A 24,016-nucleotide genomic window follows, 5' to 3' on the forward strand; every position below is an offset into this window, starting at 1 on the left:
TTTTTCACTAGATGAAAGAGGTCTGTACACATTATTTTACTTCCTTCCTAATAGTCACTTTAGTTCAGCATTATATTTCTTTCCTCAGATTATGGACAGGTATCTCATCTGTATGCATCACCAATTATTTGTGAGAAAAGCAGACTGCTACTGTAATGAATGCAGTCTGAATCACAGTCAGGCCCTGCTCTATTTTTTTCCAGAGTTATTACAACAAGTAAACAATCATAATATCCCATACTTTGCCCCAGGAGCAGTTCTGCATACTGCATTTACCTCTGTAATTCCTCAGGGCTCTTGAAAGGTTTATCATAAACTTCTCTATAGAGACAGGGGAGCTCCAGCATTCTCGAAATCTGGACATCACACACAGGATCATCCACTTTATCTGGAAAGGCAATGAGAACTTGTAAACCTGGCCAGGACTCCCACACAATTTTTTAAGCAAGCAAACCTAAGGCAGCAGAACAGAGCTTCACAGCCAGTATTAAATTGGCAAAATTTGTTCACTGTGGTTTTCATAAAAACAAACCACAAAGGCCAATCCTGCTTTTACAGTTTACAAGGAGGAAAAATGGCCTGTTGTGGTGCATTACAGATTATGATTTTGTCTGACAACTTATTTAACCAGAATTTATGATCTCTGTTTTACCTTTCAGCAGCCTTTATCCATTAAATGAAGTTAACACGTAGTAAGGAGCTTTATTTGGGCCAAAGTGAAAGCAATTTAAAGACTATTTGAATTGCATGGCTCTCTTTGGTATTATTACCAACCCATGAATGGGTTGTATATACTCATAAATCTTCTGTCTGGAAAGAGAGGCTGAACTCCCTTGCAAACTTAAGCTAGAGCTGAAAAATCTATATTTTTTTTTTATCTGACTTATACAGGGTTTTTAAAAGACAGGATTTTCTTCACTAAAGAAATCATTTCAGTATTATCTGTGTAAGATCTCACTGGGGAAAACCAGCTCTTACACAACAGCACAGACATGGAACTGAGAAGCAGTGATGTAACTGGAAGCTCCCAGAGCTGTGGGCTGCAGAGCCCTGCTGCTCCAGGAGCTGTCAGACACAGAGGCAGCACCTGCATGCAGATCTGTGCCTGAGGAACACTTCTCCCTCATCCTGCAGAGCCACGGAGCTGAGGAGAAGCCAGGCTTCAGTGGGACCCTGCCCATATGCTGCTGCCTGCCCAGGGAATGGATTGGCTGTGATGAACAGCAGCCACTTCTCCAAAGCCCTCAGCACCCTTGGTGACGTGGGACACAGAAGGTCAGCAGCTCCCTTCCCACAGGCTTTGGCTGCTCTAATTCAACACAGAGAAATCTGAAGAGCAAATCACTCTTGCAGACACCCAACCACAGTGTCTGTGTGGTATTCTTGTATGCATGCTAATCAGCTTTTACAGTTTTTCCAGGAAAGCCTCGTTTACAGGCAGTCTAACCTCACGCATTACATAGTGTGTCTTCTAACCTTATGCTGCTACAACTGAAATAAAGATATACAGATGAGAATCCTCAGAAAAATGAGATGCCAGAAAATAATATCGAAAATATTCAATTAATTACATAAAGCTCAGATATTTTCACAGATTCAGACATCTTAGTCACATATATCACAGATTCATAACACTCACAAAAACATGAAGCCTGAATTTCTCTTTGTTGCCTATAGGTTCGGATGTGACCTCTGACCCGGACAACATCCCCAATCTCCAGCTTGGTTTTCTGGCTTACTGTTTCTTGGAGTTTCTTCAGCTGTTCAAACACACTGAGACTGCTGGGTGTGCTTGGATGACCTGCAAGAAGTGAGGGAAAGGGAGTCAGGCACTAAAGTCAATGCATTAATTGTCCTTTTGCATTCACCCACCTAAGCACCACAGGAGTCATATCACTAAAAAAGGGTAAGGTCCCAGGCACCATGTGTCCTGGGTAGGAAAACTTCTGGGTGACAAAATTAGATTACTTTATTATACTTATTTGAGTTGTTCATCTGGGGAAAATATAAAAGGTAGAAGACACTGATTTACCTCTGAAAATGTCATAGATGGGTTGCAAAATTGAAACATAAATTTGAAATTGTTTTGGCATTTTTTGATTTTATCATGCTAAGATGGATGAAAGGGGAAAAGAAAAGTTAGCTGAACTTTTCATGCAAAAGAAGAATGAGTCATCTGAGGTGGGGCCAAAGCATTCATGTGATGCAATTTGATGTCTACACTGGGGTGAATCCAACTGAGGTGAATTTAACTTGACAGAACCTCACATTTACATAACACAGCTTTGTAGGACAGTAAATCCTTCATAACTTAAAACCTGATTATTGCTCCAAGTATCCCTGATCACAATTACAAAGGGCTGGAAGAAAGTTTCTCGTGCCCCCTAAGAGCTTTCTTTAGCAGGTACAAATAAATGAATTTACATTCTTAGCATAGTGTCCATCCAAGCACTACTGATGTATGAGTAAAATAAGAATACAAGGCTGAAAAGCATTCTTGGTCTTCATTCTATTTCAAGAAGTATTTCATGCAATTCCTTTTAATGCATCTAAGTTCCTCATTTAAGTTTCGCAAAACTGATTTGATTGCATGTCTCCTTTTTCTTTTTTTTTTTTTTGAGAGCTGTGCCAGATCATCACCTCTCCAAAGTGAGAGCTGTCTTCTACATTCCAGTTGGGACCATTTGTACCACCTGTCATAGGATTGTTAAATATAAGTATGAATTATCTGTCTGTATAAATGGGCTTGTTCCACAGACATCAGAGCTTTTAACTTTTACATCAAGCTTTCCTTTCTCCATTCTATTAATATGCATTCCTAACACTGCAGATGACACCAGTAAGATTTATTTCAGTAGGATTTGATCAGCTTCATATTAGGGTTGTCAATCCACTACATGGGCTTCCAAGAAGAGCCAAAGTAGAAAGAATTCTGTACTTTGATCTACAAGAAACAGTGGGAGAAAAAGCAAAGAGACAGCTAGACACTATTGAGTTGTTCTGTTACAGTAATACATTAATTTCAAATGCACAATTACTGCACATTTAGGACTTGCCCAAATTGTAAAAGACTGCTGGCATCCTCCCACTGTGTTTGAAGCTACTTTCAAGTTCATTGCTGACAGTGTCTGTTTGAGCAAGAGTATATGAATACAAACAAAGCAAGGATAAATCCTGAAACCAAAATCACCAGGGCAGGTCAATGGACTGACTTTGGAAACAGAAGTTGTGGCACATTTCCAGCCTAGTTCCTTACTTGATGAAGGTACAGAAAGAACCTTAACAGGCAAATTCTCTGAACAATGTCACAGCATAGAAATGAAATATCATATTACTCAAATAAGGAAAAGGCAGGGACAGGACATAATGTAATGGTTTTATTTGGCATCACCCTTGAACAAAACACAAAAAAATAATATAAAATTCCCAAAATGGCCCAGGTAGTATTTGCCCTTCTGTAAGTTTGATCACTTATTAAATTATTTAAGACAGAGATAAGTAAAAAAAAAAAAAAAAAGTCAAAAGAGGACTTATTTCTTTGATAAATTACCTGATAAAGGAGTTTCCGCTACCATGGGATTTTTCCAGCAGACACAATTTATAACTCCAGTACTATCATCCACTGCAAAAAAACAAAATTGCAAGCATTACAGACTAGGAAAGCAAGCAGTCATGTTCCAAGAAGTGAAGATACATAAATATGTAGGGAGATAACTGCCAAGGACATCTCATTCCAACTGGTTTGGAAGGTAAAGTCCAAACTCTACTCGCATATCTGAAATAATTTCCACAGTTGTTTCAGACATGGAAGTAGCTCAGCACCAGATGTGCTTATGTGCATAGTCAGCAAAGTAACACGTATATTCTCAAAGAAAGATCATACAGTAATTTAAATTATGAGGCTTCAGTACATATATTGGATACTAAGGGGTTTTAATCTTGTTGACAAGGTCAGGAGAAGAATTAGTTTTGAAGGCTGAAATCAGACAAATTAAAACAGGAAACCAGGCACAAACTACAGAAGCATTACTGTTAGAGTGATGGAACAGCACTTCAACATTTGGGGATACAACCATGTCAATAAACCAGGAGTGCAGCTACCTGCAGCTGCATTGGTTTCCAAGCCAATATTATGCTCAAAGTCTGCTGGTCTTTCCAATTCAAGATGATGTCCAGGGAGCAGAAAGGCAGCTCCCCTAGGCAGGAAGGACAGAAGACATGCATGCTTGTGGTTCTGCTCTAAGCCAGGAATTCCCAATTCAGAGTGCAGGTGCTGGTGGCATGCATGCCACTTCCTCTGCTGAAAAGGCTCAACACCTTCTCCTGAGCATGGAGCTGCTCTTCCTGTTCTGCCAGTGACCAATGAAAATCAGTTTGACAATTTCTGCTCCAGGCACTGCATTGTCAATGACAGCAGGAAAAGACAAAACTCAAAGGAAACTAAAATCTGTCTGAAGAATCAATTGTCCATTGATCAAGGGACTGTATACAGATGGCTTGTACAACAAACACTCTAAATAGAAAGACACTAAATGTCTGTCAAGGATCATCCAGCCAATATACCTTGCTTCTTGAATGTAACATCTCCAAGATTGAGATTCCACTCCTCACAAATGGAAACCTGCAATTTTCTTCTGCTCCTTAAAGCAGGTCCATGACTAAAAATGTAACAGCAATGTTTACTATGAAGGTGCTGATTGATACCTGCAGTCATTTCCTCTGGGAACCATAGCATCAATGCCTTTGTATTGTCTCACATGTTTTAAAACAAATCTCCCTGTTTGGGGGGGTCTAATTTCAAATTATTGTTTTGCCTTCCAGTTTCCAAGCAGTTTAGCTGCACATTCCTATTAGCAAACTTACAGCACTTATAAGATGCAGGCAATTCCAAATTCCATCACAAAAGTAGGCTCCTCTCTGCTCTCTCTGCTTAGAGCTGCTGTGTCTGCAACTATTTCAGCAGCTTTAATTTTGTACCAGAGCACAGATAACAATCTGCTGGTAGGATTTCCTCTCCTTGGTACAGACAGACAGCAACTATTTTAGTAGGGGGCAGAACCCTCATAAGCCATGCCCAAGCCATGTGTGCAAGTCAGCAATGGCAACAAGAAGCAGGGCAGATAACATTTCACCCCTGCATTCCCACAGTTTGTAGATGTTCCAGCTTGCACCAGCCAAGACAGACAGGCTTCCTAAGAAGGGCCTGGAAACAAACCAAGACTGAAGGATTAGGAGGCCAGACTGCTTCTCCTCAATGTAACAGCTGAAAACAGAGTTCTGGAGAGACTGACCTGTACTTGACCACAGAAGGAATCTGGTAGCAGAGTAAGGTTCTGAAACAAAGTTTTGGAATTTCATAGATGAAAGCTTTGAGCAAAAAGACAAGTAACTCTTGCAATTGTATTCTAATTAGACAATCTATTTTAAATGCACAAGGGGTCTACAAACTCTTGAAAACTTCCCGTGCTCCTTGTGCCGCCCTTCCTCATCTCTTTGGGTTTAAACTTTTGTTTATTTGGGTTTTTTGTGGGTGTACTTTTTGTTTGTTGGCGTTTTTTTCCTGGTTTTTGTTTGTTTAGCTTTGGTTTCTTTGATTCTTGCTTAATTATTTGAGGGGTAGCTCAAAGCTACCTGCTAAATGAGATAATTGTGTAAATTTTTATTTCTTTATGACAAAAAGGGTATGGCTCTTGTCAGGCCTGCATGGACCTATTGAGATGCTGGTGATTTTTTTTTATTTTAAGTCAATTGCCTTTTAGCTTTTAAAGTTAGTTTTGGAATACAAAGAAAACCACATGTGATGTTTGGTTTTGTTAAAAAGCAAAGGAGACAAAGGGGTCAGAAAGGTGCACTAGGTAAAATATGAGCTTGATCAAAGCAATGTTTTAATTAGATATTCTCCTAACTTATCATAATAATAGCAAGAAACAATCAAATCAAAGTGTCAAAATAAGATATTACATAGCATGTAATTTTAATTTTTTAAGCCAGGAAAGAGTAAACTAACTCTTTTTTACAATTATAATTTTGTCATCAGTTCTGGCTCTAGAGTTTTCAGCAGAGGACCTAAGATTCTTTAAAGTGAGTGATGTGTATTCTGAAACGGACAAATAGGAAGTGAGGGGGGAGGATCAAGGCAGGGACACAAAGACATTTCAGTTCCCTATCAGAGGGAAAGTACAAAGGGGGAATTGCTTTGTAAGTCACTTTTAAGCAGATGGAAAGTGAGCAAGTCCTGAGCAGTGTGTGGCACTCCAACTGATGCAACCCTTGTGACTCACCAGAGTCTGTTGAACTGAGAGATGCAAGAAGTTACAAGCAGGAAACTGTCTAAGAAGTTACAGTTTTGTGCTGCCAGAGTCGGCTTGCCTGAAAGGGAGGGCAGGCTGGGGAGGGGCACTCTGGCAGGTAGCCTGAAAACTCAAACCAGGAACTGCTGGAACAAAGAGTGGAGTTGGATGTGAAAGACAGCAGGAAGCCAGGCTTACTGTGAGCTGCACTTGAAGGTCAGCTGATCTAAGGCCTTAATTCCACTACTCTGTAGTTTCTTTTTATTTCTATTCCTCTACTTTCTGCTCCAGTCAAACATTTTCCACAGGTGTAGTTGTTAAACTGATGCTGAGAGCAGCATGGAAAGCCCTTACACATAGAATTGGTTTTGTCTTGGTCATTTTGATTCTGCCTTCCTCTGTTCTCATGAAGAGATAAATGCATTTGCAGTCAATGCCACCCTGCAGCAGTTTGATGCTGGGGTATCTGGGAGCTGGTTAATTCATCAGCTGTATCTTCACAGCACTCCCAAGGGTCAGGGAACTGCAATCTTACAAGCAAAGGAGCTGGGAAGGAGAGGCACTCTGTGACTCACCTCCACCAGGTGAAAACCCATGGCAGAGGAAGACACTGGCCATAAGGGCTTCAATAGGATCTCTGCATTTGGCTCCCCCTTCCTACTGTGAGGTGACCTCCCCCCACCTTTTGAAACTTGCCACATCACCACTGCTGTACTCTGCTTTTTCTCCAGATGTAAAAGACAGCTGAACAAAATGACAATCAGATGTTTCCATGTTAATAAAACTGAATACTGGGAAAAGCAATACAGAGGAGACAACTCCCAGCTGGTGCTGGCAAGAACTGGTACTATGATGCTTCAGTGCATTTGTTAGGACTTTTGTGCATCTAAACATAAACAAGCTCCTGACAGCTTTTAGAAGTTGGCTCCAAGAAGTTGGACAAGACATACAAAAAGTCAGAAAGGATTTCTAAGGTTCAAATATGGAAGAAGTGATTTCCCATTTGTGGACACTGTTCAATACATTTGCATCTAACCAAAGCTACTGCAAATAGGAGAGGAAGGTAGCAGAGTCCAGTGACAATACCCAAAGATCTGCTACATGACCCCACATGAATCAATCACTCTGTGTTAACAATTTAATTCTCTATTTTTGAAGTGGAGATAAACAGTAGCTTCCCTACATGTGCCAGGTAATCTCAGCTGTAGATATATATTAGGATTAGAACACATTTGTTTCAAGAATACACAAGGACCACATAGGGAGACCTTTCAGTTCTAACAGCAACTAAGATAAATAGTAAAGGCTGATAAGTGCAAGAAGAGAGACATTTTCCTTACCTCCATAATTATAAAAGGCATCTCGCTCCTTCTTTTGAACCACTGTCCCAACAACATCCACCTGTCTTATAGGATGTCCATTATAAAAGAATATACCTAGACACAAAACATGCTTGATTAGTGTAACAATTTCTTTTAACATCCTACTCTACATAGTCACATTTGTCAATTAAAAAAAACATACTTTCTCATGTATTTAATAAATCTTAAATTATACAGCACCTACACATGAAAAATCCCCTGTATCACTGAAGACTAGGGACACTAAAAGGAGAAAGTATCAGCTGTACTTAGGATACCAAAAGCTTGCTTTTGTAGAGTGTCAGAATCTTATTAACCTCTTGTTTTCCTGCACATTTGAATCTGAAAAACAGTTTGCTTGCTGCAAGCTTTAGGGGGTTTTTCTTTGTTGCTTCATTTGGGTTTTTGTTTTCCTTTGCTTTGTTGTTTGGTTTGGGTTTTTTTTACATCTTCATAAGGCTTCAGAATAAATAATAGAACACAAAGGAAGCAGTTTGAGCTTCTCACAATGCAGCTGTTCCTGATTAAGGCAGAGCCTCCGAAAGGAAAACTAACATAATTCTGTCTTTCATTTCTAGAGGAACAGGAGCTGTGGGGGCAGGGGGAGAGCAACAGCCCTCTCAGACTGCAGAGTACACTACTGCAGTCATTGTGGACTGCATCCTGAACTTCAGTTTCTGAAAACACTTGTTCTAAAAACATCCCTTCAAAGCTATTTTTGTGCATCTATAAAGATAACTTAACACTTAGAAACATGCCCAGGAAAGAGTGAGAAATCACAGCCCAGTGGACCCTGAGAGCACTGAGGTTGCCTTGCTCTGTAATCCCTTTCAAGAGTGACAAATGTTGTTAACAAACACTAATGTAAACATCATACACTGAGGCTTCACAGTCCAACAGCAGGAGGAAAATAGGGCAATAAGCTCCAAATATACCCTGGGCTGGCTAGCTTTCAGTGACTGTGTTTTCTTCAGTTTTCAAATACTGCTGCTTTACTGAAATAAGCCATCTGGGATGTTCAACAACTGTCTTCTGAAAAGTAGATAACTTGAGGGACTCAGAAGGGAACATTTGGCTCCATACACTGTGGCAAGTGTTATTCTTACAAAGGGAAACAGCAGCAAGGGAGTCAGAAAAATGTTCTGTACAAAAAAAACCCTAAATCCAAAATCCAAAAATAACTTGTCCTACATAGCTAGCACACTTAAATGAGCCTGGAATTAACTTTCTTCACACAATACAGAGAGAAAACACAAAAGTTTCAGAAGAAATCAGAGGTGATCAGCCAAGCAGCTCATAAGCAGAAATTCTGCTCATAAAAATCCACGGCAGTGTTTTGAGGATGCATCTAGGGCTATCATCTCAGATCTGGCTACACTAACCTGCAGTCACTGGTCAGGTCTGGCACAGACAATGTTTAGCAGGTCTGTCCACTTGTCTCCCATTTCATTTACCAAATAAACACTGCTGCAGAAACCCCCAGTGGAGATGCTCCCAGTGTGTGCAGTCATTCACTGAATCTTACAACATCTCTGTAAAAGGTCTGGGCTAGAGCAAGACTGTGGAGCAGAGACTCCAAGCTCCTGATTATGCAAACAAGCAACGTGTTATTATGTTTGCTTCCCAGTTAGTAAACTGAGTTTTGGCAGATGACAGAGACCAAATAAAACTGGTTCACTCCATCCCTGTAAATTCTCCTAGAACTCCACCCTTACTCTCAGAGAAACTACCTGAACTAATTTGAAGAATGAAATTATATTTAACCTATAAAAAGTTATTGCACTTGATGACTTCAAGGTGTAAATGACTCGTCCTTCCAGTTTATTTGTTCAAATTAAGTCCATATTGGTAGCAATAAATATATACTAAATATTTGAAGCTGTGGACAAACAATTCAGTGAGGTTCCTAAAACCCCAGTACTCAACACCCAGAGCAAAATGCCATTACCATAACAGCCACAGCACTGCTACAGGGAGCTATAGATACAGAGATCTCTAGGGCAAGTGCTGGTCATGTCTGTACCAGCATTGCTGTGCTGTTTGCCATTTCTTTAATTATTATTACCTCCTTTTATGCTATTTGTAGCTTCCCTTCCTTGTTGATAAGCTGTCACAAAGCAGTGGTGCATGATAACTCTGAGAAAAGCTCATTTCCATTATGTAATTATGTGTTACAACTGAGTTTGACACCCACTCTCATTGCAAGGCTGCTAAGACAACACAATTGCTGTTTTTATCTGGGAGGTTTTCCAACCTTCTTGTCACCATTTATAGCAGCAGAGTAATTGGCCAGGTTTGCTGCTTCCCTCTGTGTTGCTTTAAAGGATTAGTCACGGTGGCATCAAATCCTAATGCTTAAAAGTGGAAAGAAAAAACTCATTAGGTCATTCAGTCCACTTCCTCAGAGCCAATATAAGACCATTTTGTACAGTAAATTCCTGGCAATCTGTACAGTCAGAATATAAACAATCCCAGTGAAGGGCATCCCACCTTTTTCCTGGGAAGGCTGTGCCATGGTCTAACAGATGTCATTCTAGGGATGTTTTTCCTGACATTCAGACTGTGTTTATTTCCATTCTTCCTAGTTACAACGTTTTGTTTTGCACTCATTCATTCTTAATTACCATTACTTAATGACTGATTTATAGCCAACCATATACTTAGCTTCAGCTGGTCTTTAAAAGCCCATTAAAGGCAGGAAGCATTGACAACAAACACCTACACTCTTCCTTCCTCAAAAGGTATTAATTTTAGTGTTTTTGTTGTGCTATCATTTGTTGCCACCAAATAAGATACACTGGAAAATGTCTGGTTTAGTGTATATATACAGCACCAGGAGAATGAACAAAATTCAGGATGTTGGTTCCAGAAAATATCATTTAATTTGAAGTTTGGTTTAGAAAATGATGCAGGATTGCAAACAAACAGAGTGCAGAGTGCCAGATGCACAGGAAGGGGAGAAAGCTCAAATGTACCAACTGTAAAGGCTGATATCTTGACATGACAGATACCACCTCCTTAGGATCATCTTAGAAAAAACAAAGGTAATAACAAAACTGAAAAAGTTCCTCAAGCAGAAGCCAACTCAGTAAAGTAAAAGAACAGGAAGAGAAGTAAGAAGGGAAATTCAGGTATTTGAGTAAAGAAAAGAGCAGGACTGTACTTTCTAGGTCTGTTCCTGCTGTCATGAAATGTTTGTTGGTGTCTATAATGCTAATTATTCTGATTACATTTTCACATGTGTACGTACTAATGTTCAAGTCCAAACTACAATCCAATTCTGCTGGCATTGAATTGTTTTGTATTTTGTTTGAAAACAAAATATGAAGAACAATTTTTACCAGATGCATTTCCCACACCAGTACTACTAGGAGACATTTATAAGACAGTTTTAAAAGGCCTTTAAAAAAAACTTGCTGTAGGACAGATATCAACAACAGTCTGCAGCCTAATTATTACAATGGATTTATGATAAAAGTCTCTCTCCATATTAAATAACCAGGATAGATAGATAGACTGGTATTTGTGGTTTGTGAAGTCCTCATGTACATAAAAATGGCTGCAAGAAGAGAAAAAAAACCCGCCAGTCCTTCATTTCTCCAAAAATAGCATTGCTGCTATCCTTGCTGTTAAAGAAAACTGAAGAATAACAAAACCTACAAGGCAAAGCATATTCAAAGAGCCAAACAGGGGTACTTAGTATCTGTGGACAGAAAATAATAAAAATAAAAAACCACAAACAAAACATCAAAACCAAACCAAAGACATGCACTGTGCTTAGGGCTTATTGCTTTTCCTCATTAATTCTAGGTTCTCTGGGTCCCTCCCTGATAATCTTGCACCATGTCAGGCTTCAGTTGGGAGTAATGAACTCTTTCCCAGCAGAAGACACTGCAGTCTATTTAAAGCCTGTGTAGTGAAAACAGCAATTCAAGGTCAGAGCTGTGTTGCTTCAGCCAAAGCTCACATGTGGGTGACACTGCAGAGCAGCAGGACAGACTGCAAAGCAGAAACTTGTGGGGCAAGGTCCAGCATGGAGGCCAGAATCTACAATAAGCTTGTTCCAATGTATGAAGAATGGCATATATCTATCATATCTAGAAATTAAGGAGAAAAAACCTCAAAACCTGTATCTGTCTTATAATGTATTAATATCCATAGGAAAGAGCAAAATCACACATTCAGCAATATCCTCAACTGTCAAAATTTTGCGAAAAATGTAGAGACAGCAGAGAGATAACAATACATGTGGCCAGAAAGGACAAGCAATTATTTAGAATTAACTTTATCAGAATATAACAAGCACCACCACACAGAGGAAACACATTACCTTAATGTAAAAGAGGTATTGGAGAGAAAGGAAAACCATTTTAACAAATATATTTTATTTTTCACATACATTTCACATACAATCTCTTGTTGTTAGAACTTTTAAAAGAAACTAACATCACTTAGCTTAAGGCTGTGGAAAACTACTTCACTGATGTTTGTGAAGTGTTCTTCAATCCATTCATTAAAAGCACAACAAATCAATCATAATACTGTGTGCATCATAACCAGCACCTATAAATACATACCTGGCACCTGTATAGATTCTCTCATTTCTGTAATATCTTTAATATAGAGCCTTGCAAATGCAGAAAACACAGGATCGATACCCCAGTGCAGAGAAGGCATCTCTTCTCCGTACTTCTCAGACTGCATCCAAAACCTGTGAACACAGAAGGACATTAAATTGTTTTCTACAAAGGTAAAGAGCTTTCACATTCATTATTTTTCACATAAATGAAAAAACAGCTCATGAGTGTACACACAGTAACACAGCAGAGCGGAGGATGAGACGCTGGAGTTTATCTAATAAAATGTTACATTTATCTATCAATATTTCATGTGTTGTCACATGAAATATTCAAAGTATCAATACTCATGACTTGTTTGAAGTACTGAAAATCCAGCAACAGCATTTCCCCCAGTAACTTCAAATGAAATAGAATTTCAGAGACTTTTCTTCTCTAAAATCCATAAACAGAGAACTAAAGTCAACATTTGTTTAAAAGAGCAGGATTGTGGGATCCTAAGTGGTTACTTTCTCTACAAATGATTATTATTTCCCCATCATTCTCCCTCCCTAACGTACTCATTGTTTGTGCTGTGTTTTATCATGGAGTTGAGGGAGGATGACTTTATTCAAAACAAAACAGCCATCCCTTCTTTGTTTTGGGCATGTAGTCTCCACTAACATTGAAATTGTTACTTTTCCCTTTTACCCTTTCAGATTTTACAGTTTATGCCTGCAATCTTATGCCATTACAGATCCAATTCTCTGCTTATCACGGTCTTGATGTCAAAACCCCCAGCACTCGATTCAGGAAGATCCTCATAAAGATTTGGAAGCTGAAAATACTTTCTAGCAGCTTCTCCTGTAGGTGCAGGTACATTGTTCCTGTAAGGCTTTCCAGGTCATCTTCCTTTTACTAGTAAAAGTTAAAAAAAAGTCAATGTTATTTACCCTTCCTTGGACTGGTCATTTCTTAGGTGAGAAGTTGAAAATATTTAGTCAGTTCCAGCAGTAACTTCCCTACTGAGTAACAAACTGAAATAGTTTGATCACACCTGGATTCGTGTCTTGCTCCCCACTAGAGACAGCTCTTCCCAGCCTTTCCCTTTTGCACCCGCAAGGTCTACTCCAAAAGTCACACCATTCCTTTCTCACTCAAGTCTCCCCATGAAGCACCCTTTTTCTACTGCTGAATTGAGACACTGCTCAATAGAAATTTAGAAATTAAGCTGTTAAGTGTATGATTTTAACACAAGCTGCTATTCCTCCATATGGCAGTTCTTTGAATACTTGCTACAGTCCATGTCAAATTTAGACCATAAAGTTTCTCAAAGGAACAAATGGTTTGAACCTGTATTTTACTTGGCATACTCATTTTCTTACAAAATTAGTTTCTCCATCTCTTTTTGCTTGCAGTCTCTAGTACAAAGTTACACTGCTTTCTGCTTCATGCCCCCCAATTTACTCTGCATGGTTACAAAGCCTGTCACAGCTCAGCACCTGGTTTTCCTTCTAGACAGACAGCAGCCTGAGATAACCAACCAAAAAGAGGCAATCAGGTACCAAGTCTGTCTAACCTGTTGTATTTTGGGTAAACAGACACTCCTTGGGGTGAAAAGCAGAAGTCACCCCTGCACATGTGTGCATGTGAGGGGAAATCAATGAAGCAGCTCCACTGAAGATTAAAAATATCTGTATTTTGGCATTTTATAGCCACTTGTCAAGCCTGAAATGCCCAAATGTTGATAGATCAAGTCCAAGCACACTTTAAGCCTAAATGAAGAGCATCTCCCCAAAATTTTTTACTGCTTTCCTGTTCTGAAGGGAGAAGATTTCTGCAGTGAAAGCTCTTTCCATCTCAAAAACAACTGGGACTTAAATTTCAAATTCTGGAGCTTTCTTCTCACTCCCAGGCCTTGTTACAGCTCCTCACTGGAGATATTTACAGCCATCATATGTCTTTATGTAGAGACCATTCTGTTTGGTTCAAGCCTGCTACAGACGCACAATGCTTTATCTTGCAGATGTGGCAAACATTCCTTGACAAAAACTAAATTGTGCCCCCAGCACTATGAAGGCATCACAGGATTCCCTGAAGTCCAGAGGACAAATTTGCTGAAGTCTTGAGTTACAGACACTCCATCCACACCAGGCTGGGGCAGTGAAACCGTACCCCAGCCACCACTCACTGTCAGCAGCGTCTGACAGGCACACCAGGGCATCCTGCACTGCAGCCAACGCCTTCCCTGGCCTCTCCACAGTCCCAAGAGCCTTCCCAACCCCTGACACAACCCAAAACCAAGCCTATTTTCTTCCTTCCCTCCCAGTGGTCAGCTTGGTAGCTACATTTGAACAGTGGCCTATTTGAAGCCAAAAGTTTGTGGTCAGTTGGAAAGAAAAGATGTTTAGTCTTCCTGGATGTACAACACTGCTAGTATCAGTCCATTCTTCTCAGCACTTGTCTGTTTGCCCCTAAAGCAAAGCAAGATGTAAATTATTTTCAAAGTATCTATTCAGTGAGTTTCCAAGCTCGTTTCAGGCAGATTGAGAGTATTAAAACCATAATTCCTATAAGGCTGACAAAACTCTTCCAATCATTTATCTTTGGATATATAATAGTATCTTCCCATAACTTTTTCCTAAGTTGGCACAGGAAGCCTCTCCAGCCCGGGGTTAATTCATGAGTCATCCTGGCAAAAGTGGAACTTTCCATTATGCTACAAGTGTTTGCAGCTCTTAACTGGTACCATTGGTGATTTGCTATCAGCAAAGATGATAAGAGCTGCCCTGTACAATGAAGAGCCAAAGGGCAAATAGGGGCATTGTGGAGATGCACAACGTTCTAATCAATGAAGACCCAGACAGCAAACAATAGACAATTCTGACCAGATACCATCTAATTAATGTTTAAGGATTAAACTGGCCTTTGCTGGGAGAGGGCGATCAGGCTTAGCAATATAAACAACACAGAGTCCTAGCGAAAGGTCATTCCTTTCTGCATTTTGTTTTAAGTGCAGTGCAATGACTTCAGGGTTGCTGTAGTGCAAGGAATTCAATCATGTTACAGGAGAAAAAAAGGCAACAGAAGAATCTAGTCCACAAGCAAATTAGACAGAAGATATCAGCATTCTATTTTTAACTCCAGAAAAAGGCTATGAAGGCATAATCAAAACCAAGAGAAGAATTAAGTTCTTCTTGGGAAAACAACTCTGTTTGAAGGGCAGAAATCTAAAGTTTACATAGTAGGTATCTGGATACAAATAAACAAGGCTCAATTTGAGATTATTCTAACATATTAAGATTGGGCTGTCTCTTTCACCTACTGCTATCAATGTTAGCTTTCCTGACTCTACTGAGAAGCCAACCAAGTCCATAACCCCAGAGCTACCTTGCTAGCTCAGCAAGGTATTATCCTAGAAGGGAAAGCAAAGAAAATGGGCACCCTTCCCAACCATGCCACCCCCCAAACCCATTTTCTTTCTTCCCTCCTAAGCAGCCTACTGGGTTGTTTTGTCTCAAGAGCTTCCTATTTAACACCCTATTGATTTATTCAAAATCAGCCCTGGCGAATTAATTTCTTGGCTCATATTCTTGTGCCCACCATGTACCTTTTCTGAAAAAGGTGAACAGTCTTCTTCCAATCCCAGGGCAATTAAAACCTCAAAGAAAAGTATCTGTTTTCATGTTTCTTGTTGTCTTTTCTCCAAATTTGATTAACAACCAAAGCTCTTAGAGAAAATTGCCTCAGTTTGAGATTAATAATTTTGAGCCAAGAAAATGTGTCTTGCCAGTGGCTGTCTGCAACTGCTCTGCAAGTGCTGGCACACTGCTGCAAAAACTCTTTCTCAAGTTAGCTGTAAAATAGAAACAGAGAATTTATTCACTAATACAGGCACTTAAACATCCTACCAGGCTTTCACTCTTCTCCAAAGGCTGCCACTACCATGCTAGCCCTGACAATTTACACTGGAAACAGCTCCTAAACTGTTGGATTTGCCAACCCAGTGCATTAAAACAACTTAAAGTCATTACTGGTTTACTTGAATAAACTAGGCCAGAATCTGTGCCTGTCAAAAACTGCTCCACAGGTCAGCCATTCTTGCCACAGACAAAGCAACTTGTGGAAAGAGGAGCAGAGTCAACAGCTGGGTTTTGTAACACCCTCTGTCATCTGAATTGAAATCATCTGTGTCTGAGTCAACACCCTATGCAACAAACGACTATTATTCAACTTTTCATGCTCAGCAGAGGCAATTCCAGCATGGTACAGTCAAACCCACCATTTTTCAGGAAATGTTTTTAATTACCTACAGCCACATACAACATTTTAAATTAAAACCAAATAAACCCATTGTATTATTATACAAGTAAATCTTACTGAACTGGGAAGTAAAGCTTTTGGTTACAGTTAATATGGAACAAAGATTCTAGACATGAAACTCACCCATAGGTTTTTAAAAAATACATAGTTAAAAGAAAGTATCCAACACCAGTAACAAGATGAACACCATCACTGAGACCAAAACACATTACTGAAAGGCAAAAAAAGGCTCCTGGAAAACAGCTGTTGGAAAACTATCAAACAGTGAGGTAAGGTCAGTTTGGAACCACCTCCTACCTGGTTGTTCTATTACAAATCAAGATGGGGCAAGCACTTTCAGTCTTTCATAATAAACCACTTTCTGCTTCTGTCATGTAAAATCCTGACAGTTTTGATGCTACATGTCTTGTAGTTCTTACATTTAAGTACAATTCCAATTTAAAGACATAGTTTCAAAACAAAATTAAGAAATCTAGAACTCCTCTGAACTTCCAGAAGTTCAGCACTTCCTCAAACATTACTTGTACAAGGGTTTAACATTTGTCTAAGCTGTTCAGATAACAATTTACCAAAAGGAAGAATTATAGATTTTTTTCTTAAAGATACTCCGTGAAATTCTAAACATTGCATGTCTTTTACTTACATTAGTTTTTATTACAAGACAAGAGGCCCATCACTGCAACCTTTAGCCAGTGGGGATTCTAACAACCCATAATGGCACTGCCCACAGTGCCCATAAGGCAGGATACAGGTAGGAGCAAAAAAGCTGTTTTATCAATAAACTGACAAGGCTGTAAGTGTAACAGTGTTCCAGTGGAGTTAAGGTCTCCATGTGATAACTTGTAACATTTCCCTCCCTCTGGTTTTACCTTTCCACTGCCTGGAAAACCTTCTGGACAGGTGCATGTGGCTCCAGAAGACCAAACCGGCTCCTCCAACATCCACAATCTTGGAAGGAATGGGGACAAAGCTTAAAGTCCTAGATTGCCTCCTTTTGGCATTGAAATTTGTTTTATATGCAAGCTAAACCTCAAAACAAAGTTTTGGCACTCAATTTTCCAAAACCTGATTCTGAAAAATCTGGCAGGGAGGTGTGTAACAAAATAAACAGTACAAGTAGCTCTTTCTAATCCTTGTCCCATGCATTAGATACAATTTCCCATGGATCCAGAAATGTGTGTGGGAGAACGTGCACTGGAACAGCTTGCCCAGAGACATTCCAGAACTGTCTGGACAGAATCCTCACTAATGTGGTCTAGGGGGCCCTGGTTGAGCAGGAGGTTGGACCCCTCCAACCTTATCCATTCTGGGATTCTGTAATTTACTGATACAGCACAAAGGAATTAACTAACAGAGAAAAGAGAATAGTCTGTTTTAGCAGTGTAACATAGATTTAGTGTCACTTCCTGAATTAACATTTTCAAATTTCATAAATTTGCATAGAAGTGACAAGACTGGTTAATAGCTTACTGTGCCTGTGAACTCCACAAGTTTGACTTAGTTTCTAGAGGCAAGCATTCCTGTCCATTTACCTCCCTCCCCTTTAAACTGGTTTATGTATCTGGCCTAAATTAGAACAGCTTTTGGAATAAGTCAGAATTTATATGAACATTCATAGCACCACAGAGCACTCCATTACAACCTGAAATTTCAAAATAATTAACCTATGATTTGGTTTTTGCCCATCTTTAAAAACTTGTTCCAAATCCCATTGAAAGGCACTAAATGGACAGAACATTTTTTAGATACTTGAAAGAAAATACCTCCCTGTGGCTGTAACTTCTTCCATGAATCACTGTCGCAGCTAACATGATAAACTGATTACTATTTCCGACTTCTTGGTATGTAAAGAAAGCAACAGCCTTTTATAAACTAATTTAAGTGTCTCCTTAATTGCATTTGAATTTGAATAGATGTCATTTCCTACCTCATGCTCTGAAAGGAAGTCACTCTTCTGGATAATCTATCCAGAAAAATATATTAGTGCTCAGTCAGAAGCCACAGGAATGATTTTTCATGTAAGTAATTCTATTTCTTGATATGATTCAGTCCATGCAATGTAATGGGCTTTTTTGGCTTAGTCCATGAATATCACAGGGTGCTACAAAACATAATTTTGAGGATTAGCTATTAAAGATCCCTTCTGTCAAAAAATAAACATTTCAGAGCACTTGAGACAAAAAGTGCATCACATCACAATACCCTGCTCTGTCATAAGCAAGTGCTAGTGGCCAAAGTTTGCACAGACTATTGTTGGACACACAGTAGCTGCTGTTTGCCTTAACAATTGCCATATTATTGCAGCTCCACTCGTTGCTGCTGTACCAAGATGAGATCCTACAAGAAACCAAATTCTACTTTACAACAGTCAACTATTTTTGCCTCATTTTCTAGGTAAAAAGAGAAGAACATTACACACACAGAAATCAGTACAAGCATGGTTGTAATGCAAAAATAACATTATGCAATGAAAAACTTTGTTGGTCTTTTTTCCAATAAAAAAATTTAGTATTTTAAAGTCTAGCTTTACATTAATAAAAAGTTGGTATCTCACATTCTACGTTATTTCCCCTTTTTGCTGGTAGACATATCTGCAATATTATCCCACTGCAATGTCTCTTTTTGGGATATCACTAAGAAATCAATAGTCTTTAGTGTTATCTTTTTGTCAAATTTTCCTTTATTTTGTGTGTAGGAAATGTTCCCTATTTAACAGGATGGTATATTTTTAATAGTAATTGTAGAAGGCATAATAAACTTCCTGGTTATGCTTACCACACAACCAGGATTGGGTCTGATGGCTGGCCAGCCAGCCATAATTTAAAAAAATTAATTTTCATATTACAGAAGAAGTTATTTGGTCCCAAGATTCCAGAGCTGATCAGGATCACAAGAGAACACAAAGTCCATTCTGGAAAAAAAAGACTCCTGGGAAACAGTGAAAGAAAATCAGGATTTACAGAAAGAAAAGCAGTAATACATGTGGGCTTTCTGTTCAGACATTTTTTTGTGCCAGTATTGACTGAGAGCAATACTGAGATGCAAAGCTATCTTTATCCCTTAATAAATTTCTAATCCTAGCTACTATGTGAACTAATGCAAATTTGAAAGCCACAAACAAAAAGAGCAAATCAGCTCGTGACTGCTACGCAAGAGGAAAAGGTTTAATTACCATCTGGAGGAAAGGGAACCACGGTGCAGCATTTGCAAGACATGTTTCATGTGATTTAACTAAAGCTTCTAATAGCTATCAGATGGAGGGGGCTCCACAAGTTTGAAATAATTTGCTTTGTGTTCATGTACAGCTTTGATCAAATAAATCTCATTTCAAATGAAATATAACATCAAATTATTAAAATCGTTTGAAGGAATACAGGAATACAAAACTATACCTAAGAGTAGTATAGTAATAAAGGATATTATTATTTTAAAAAAGTGTTCTAGATGGACTTAGTCCTGCATGGTTCTGTGAAAGATTGTTACAGTCATTACAATATGGAGAGAATTTTTATTAGACTAAGTACTCCATGAAAAAAATGCAACTATTTGCCAGTGCAGCTCAGTAGTTGAATATTAACTGAAAATTTCTATAAAAGGAGGTTTTTGTGTTAAATACAAACCAAAAAGTGTGCAGCCTTCTTGAAAAGCTTTATCAGGAGGATCTGAAGTTCTTAATTGCATTAGTCAATTAATCAAAGAGAATCAGCTATGTAAGTTTCAAGTTGTTGATGCCTTCCATTAAATCTGAGGTTTGCTTCTCACTCCCCTACAAAGACATAAGACTATTTCTGAATCTCAGTCTTGGAGAGGGTTTTCTTGCACATCAACTGGAAGCAATAAGAAAAAAACATTTTTTGCTATAGCTTCAATAAAGTCAACATGTTAAAACTTGAATGGCTTTGAAATGCCATGTTTCCAAGAAATATTCTTGCATTATTTGTTGAAAAATCTGATCCTTATTCAAACTTAGTTATATTATTGCTTTTTTCCTCCGCCATTTAATTTCAGATAAAGTCTATTCAATAAAACATCATAGGTTTACTTGGACACATTCAGGTAATTTGGCAATTTTTATATTTGCTCTGTCATCATTCCCAGAAGTGTTGCTGACATCAAGAGAAATGCACTCCAAGAGTTCTGCTGGCAATGGATTCTCCATAGGTAGGAAGAACTCCCATTATATGTTGCCAGGAAAACTCACCTCACACAGTCCAATACTGTGATAAAGGTAAGTATCTCAAATGGGGAAGGTGAACTGCCCTGTGAAAATACATTTCCCCACTGACTGCTGAAAAAGTATGGCCAATTTAGAATAAACACACAGACTTTTCTGAAGCCAAAATCCAATCAATCCTATTCCTAAACATTTTAATATTCAATTTTTTTTACTGCAAACATCGAGCTATATCCTTACATGTTGAAGCTTCCGAATGCCACATACTTCTATGGCAATTCTTAGATTAACTGATCCTGCAGTAAGGCAGGAGAAAACCCCAACCCAAATAATAAATAGTAGTATACCCAGGTTATTGATAGGAGCCAGAGTATCGATTCTGGCTAAGGTGTGGGCAAGCTCTTGAGTGTCCAACCTCTGGTATTATAATTTTTTCCTGTTTATATTATTTATGACTGAACTATTCCTGTTACTCATATCATAAACACAAAATACTGAGTACAAGACTAAGTCTCTTTTTGCTCTGCATAAGAGAAAGAGAAGTCTCTAAGACACAGCTCTATCAATGGTACATTTATTAGAAAGCTGTTGTAATCATACTGTTGTTAATATATTCCTAAAGTCCATACCTTCTGAGTGGCTTTCTCACATACAGCTCCTCCCAGCAGTGCTGTTCCTTGTGACTCCACCAGGGCTCTCAACCCACCCCCTTTTATCCTAGTAACCTTCACGAGCCACAGCTGTTGCCCAACTAAGGACTTGGCAGCTGTGGCTCATTTAGAATAACTAGAACTGGGGCAAGGCCACTTATACAGTACATAGATGTTACAGGGACTGCTACTATAGAAAGCCTTTAGGAGTGCTGTGTAAGTAGCATGTACAGGCTAACCAAGGGCTCAGGCCCAGCCAGCATGGCTTTTGGGAAGGCAGGTCCTGCTTGATCTCCTGAGCTCCTTTTATGACCAGATGATCCACCCAATGCATGAGGGAAAAGCTGTGGATGCTGTCCTATTGAAGACTTCAGGAAACTCCTCAATCCTGTGTTCCACAGCATTCTCCTGGGCAGGCTGGCAGCCCATGGCCTGCACAGGGGCTCTCTGCTGGCCACAAAACTGCCAGGAGGGCTGTGCCCAGAGCGTGGTGCTGAGCGGTGCCAGCAGGGCTGGGCGCAGGGACCAGAGCTGGGAACAGCCCTGTTCCACATCTGCATCCATCACCTGCATGGGCCATCGAGGGCAGCCCCACTGAGCTCACAAACAACACCAGGCTGGCACGAGCCAAGGGAGGCTCTGCAGGGGGACCTGGGCAGCTTGGATCAGTGAGCTGAGGCCAGTGTGTGAGGCTCAAGGAGGGGAAGTGCCAGGTCCTGCACTTGGGTCACAAGAGCCCCAGGCAGGGCTACAGGCTGGGACACAGGGGCTGGGAAGTGGCCCAGAGGGAAAGACCCCAAGGGCACTGGTAAACAGCAGCTGATCACGAGCCAGGAGTGCCCAGGTGGCCAAGAAGGTCAGTGGCATCCTGGCCTTTATCAGGAACAGTGTGAGCACAGGACCAGGACAGAATCATCCCCCTGCACTGGGGAGCACTACAGTGACCTGGAAGCTACATTGGTGCTTAGACTGGAATGAGCCCAATACAGCACAGAGTGCTAACTGTGGGAACAGATCAGAGGAGAAATGGCAGAGCTGATGAAAAAATGCTACCACACAATGAGAAAATATCAATAACAACACAGGGTACATCGATTAAAGGAAACAGAAAGGACAGTGCTGAGTGCCAAGGGTGACAGACAGATTAAGATGGATGAAACAAGAATTACACTCCAGATTTAACCACAAACAAGCCACCTGTGACCTTACAGCAGTTCAGTGAGCTCAAACACCAGAAAGAATTTTGGAGATCAGTGAAAGCGTGGGTGGACAGAAAGTCAAGACAATATAAAAATATACCATTAAATATTTTGAAAGAACTGAAAACAGAATATAGGACTGCAGCAAAAGGGCAATAAATCTTGTGAAGAACACATTTCAAATTAAAATTCTGAAGTGTTTACTTTCAATTAAGATAAATTGGAGCAGTTTAAAAGAAACAGCTTAAAGAGAGAGTTAGGAACAGTGGCAAGTGTAAGTGATTGAGTCAATGAGAAAGGATGGTGGTATTAAGCAGCAGGAAGTATAAAGGAGATTTCTAACTCACAAAGAGATGAAAAAGATTGTCATAAAGAGTTTACAGCTATTTTAAGCCAAAATATTTGATGCACAATCAAGATAGCTCTTTAACATCTTCACTTTAACATCTTCCTCTGACATTTAAAGGAAGCAATGAATTTTCAAAAAGCATTGCTTTAAATTCCTAAAGGAAAAATTTTAATATAACTCACTTTTACCTTTTTATCCTTACCATCTGGAAACATTTACAGTTGCTCAGAACTCCTTCTATCAGGAAGAAAAAAACCACACACACAAAATTCAGGCTTCATACAGCCTCCTCCAAACCAGGAAGTCAGAGCAAATTGGGAAGGATTTGCTACTAGCACTTAACCTTCACCTCATGGAGTTTATCTGCAGGATTGAGTGGCAAGCTGTAACTCCAGAGTGAAAGAATATGGGAAAAAATGAGACAGAGTCATAGTTTTCCTTTTCATATATACTGGTTTTATCTTGAATTACTTGTTCAAGAGTAAGAAAGAAGAAGTTAAAAGCAAAGCCTTATCACTAGATTAAGTGCTCCTTTCTCATACCAGACTTTCATCTTATATTTCCAATGTTATATGAATGAAAAGCCCTGTGGCACAGGCAGACTGTGTTTACACAAGTCTAAAGCAGCACAATGCAGTACCTGCTGAGGTTCAGTCATTGGTAGGATGGCACCAAGCTCTGCTCTGAGCCTCCTTTGTCACACAGGAACTGACCCAGGCAGAGATGCTGTGTGTGAGCTCTGCACAGCCCAGTGTTTGTAACAGAGCTGAGGCACAACCAGGCCCTGCTATCCCAGCCCACAGCTGCCACCTCAACTGCTCTTGTTCACATATAACTTACCAAATTTTCTTTTAGTTTTGCATTTCTTTCCAGTTATTACAAACTCTAACATTCACACATAAACACCCCCATGCCCCCCTCCCACTTCATTGCCATTAACCCTGAGGCTAAAGAAAAGATAATCCTGCCTCAATACAAGGAATTCCTGCTATGACTTTGGACTCCTTTCTCCCCCCATCCTCTATCAACCAGTCAGTTTAAGTAAACCTACAGAAATTAGTCCCAAAGCACCTTTTATCTGACAGAAAGCAAATAAAAATCAAAATATTAAATT

General features: G+C 39.5%; 1 protein-coding gene across 8 annotated transcripts in view; it reads right to left on the reverse strand.

Moving 5' to 3' along the window:
• Positions 1–24,016, reverse strand: part of STN1 (STN1 subunit of CST complex) — a 38,417-nt gene that overhangs the window by 12,758 nt on the left and 1,643 nt on the right. For 3 of the 8 annotated variants that reach the window (XM_058810340.1, XM_058810333.1, XM_058810339.1), the window contains exons 1-6: positions 18,458–18,625; positions 12,229–12,362; positions 7,631–7,726; positions 3,551–3,622; positions 1,640–1,801; positions 277–388 (exon numbers count right to left, since the gene is read on the reverse strand). In XM_058810340.1, coding sequence (XP_058666323.1) covers positions 277–388; positions 1,640–1,801; positions 3,551–3,622; positions 7,631–7,726; positions 12,229–12,362; positions 18,458–18,462 — 581 coding nt within the window. In that variant the 5' untranslated portion in view covers positions 18,463–18,625. Of the gene's footprint in view, positions 1–276; positions 389–1,639; positions 1,802–3,550; positions 3,623–7,630; positions 7,727–12,228; positions 12,363–17,399; positions 17,479–18,457; positions 18,626–20,150; positions 20,261–21,333; positions 21,378–24,016 lie in introns of those variants that run through there. The other 5 variants (XM_058810338.1, XM_058810336.1, XM_058810335.1 and 2 more) reach the window with 4 other exon arrangements.

This window comes from Ammospiza caudacuta, chromosome 9 (assembly GCF_027887145.1).
Source record: "Ammospiza caudacuta isolate bAmmCau1 chromosome 9, bAmmCau1.pri, whole genome shotgun sequence".
NCBI classification, from domain to species: Eukaryota; Metazoa; Chordata; class Aves; order Passeriformes; family Passerellidae; genus Ammospiza; species Ammospiza caudacuta.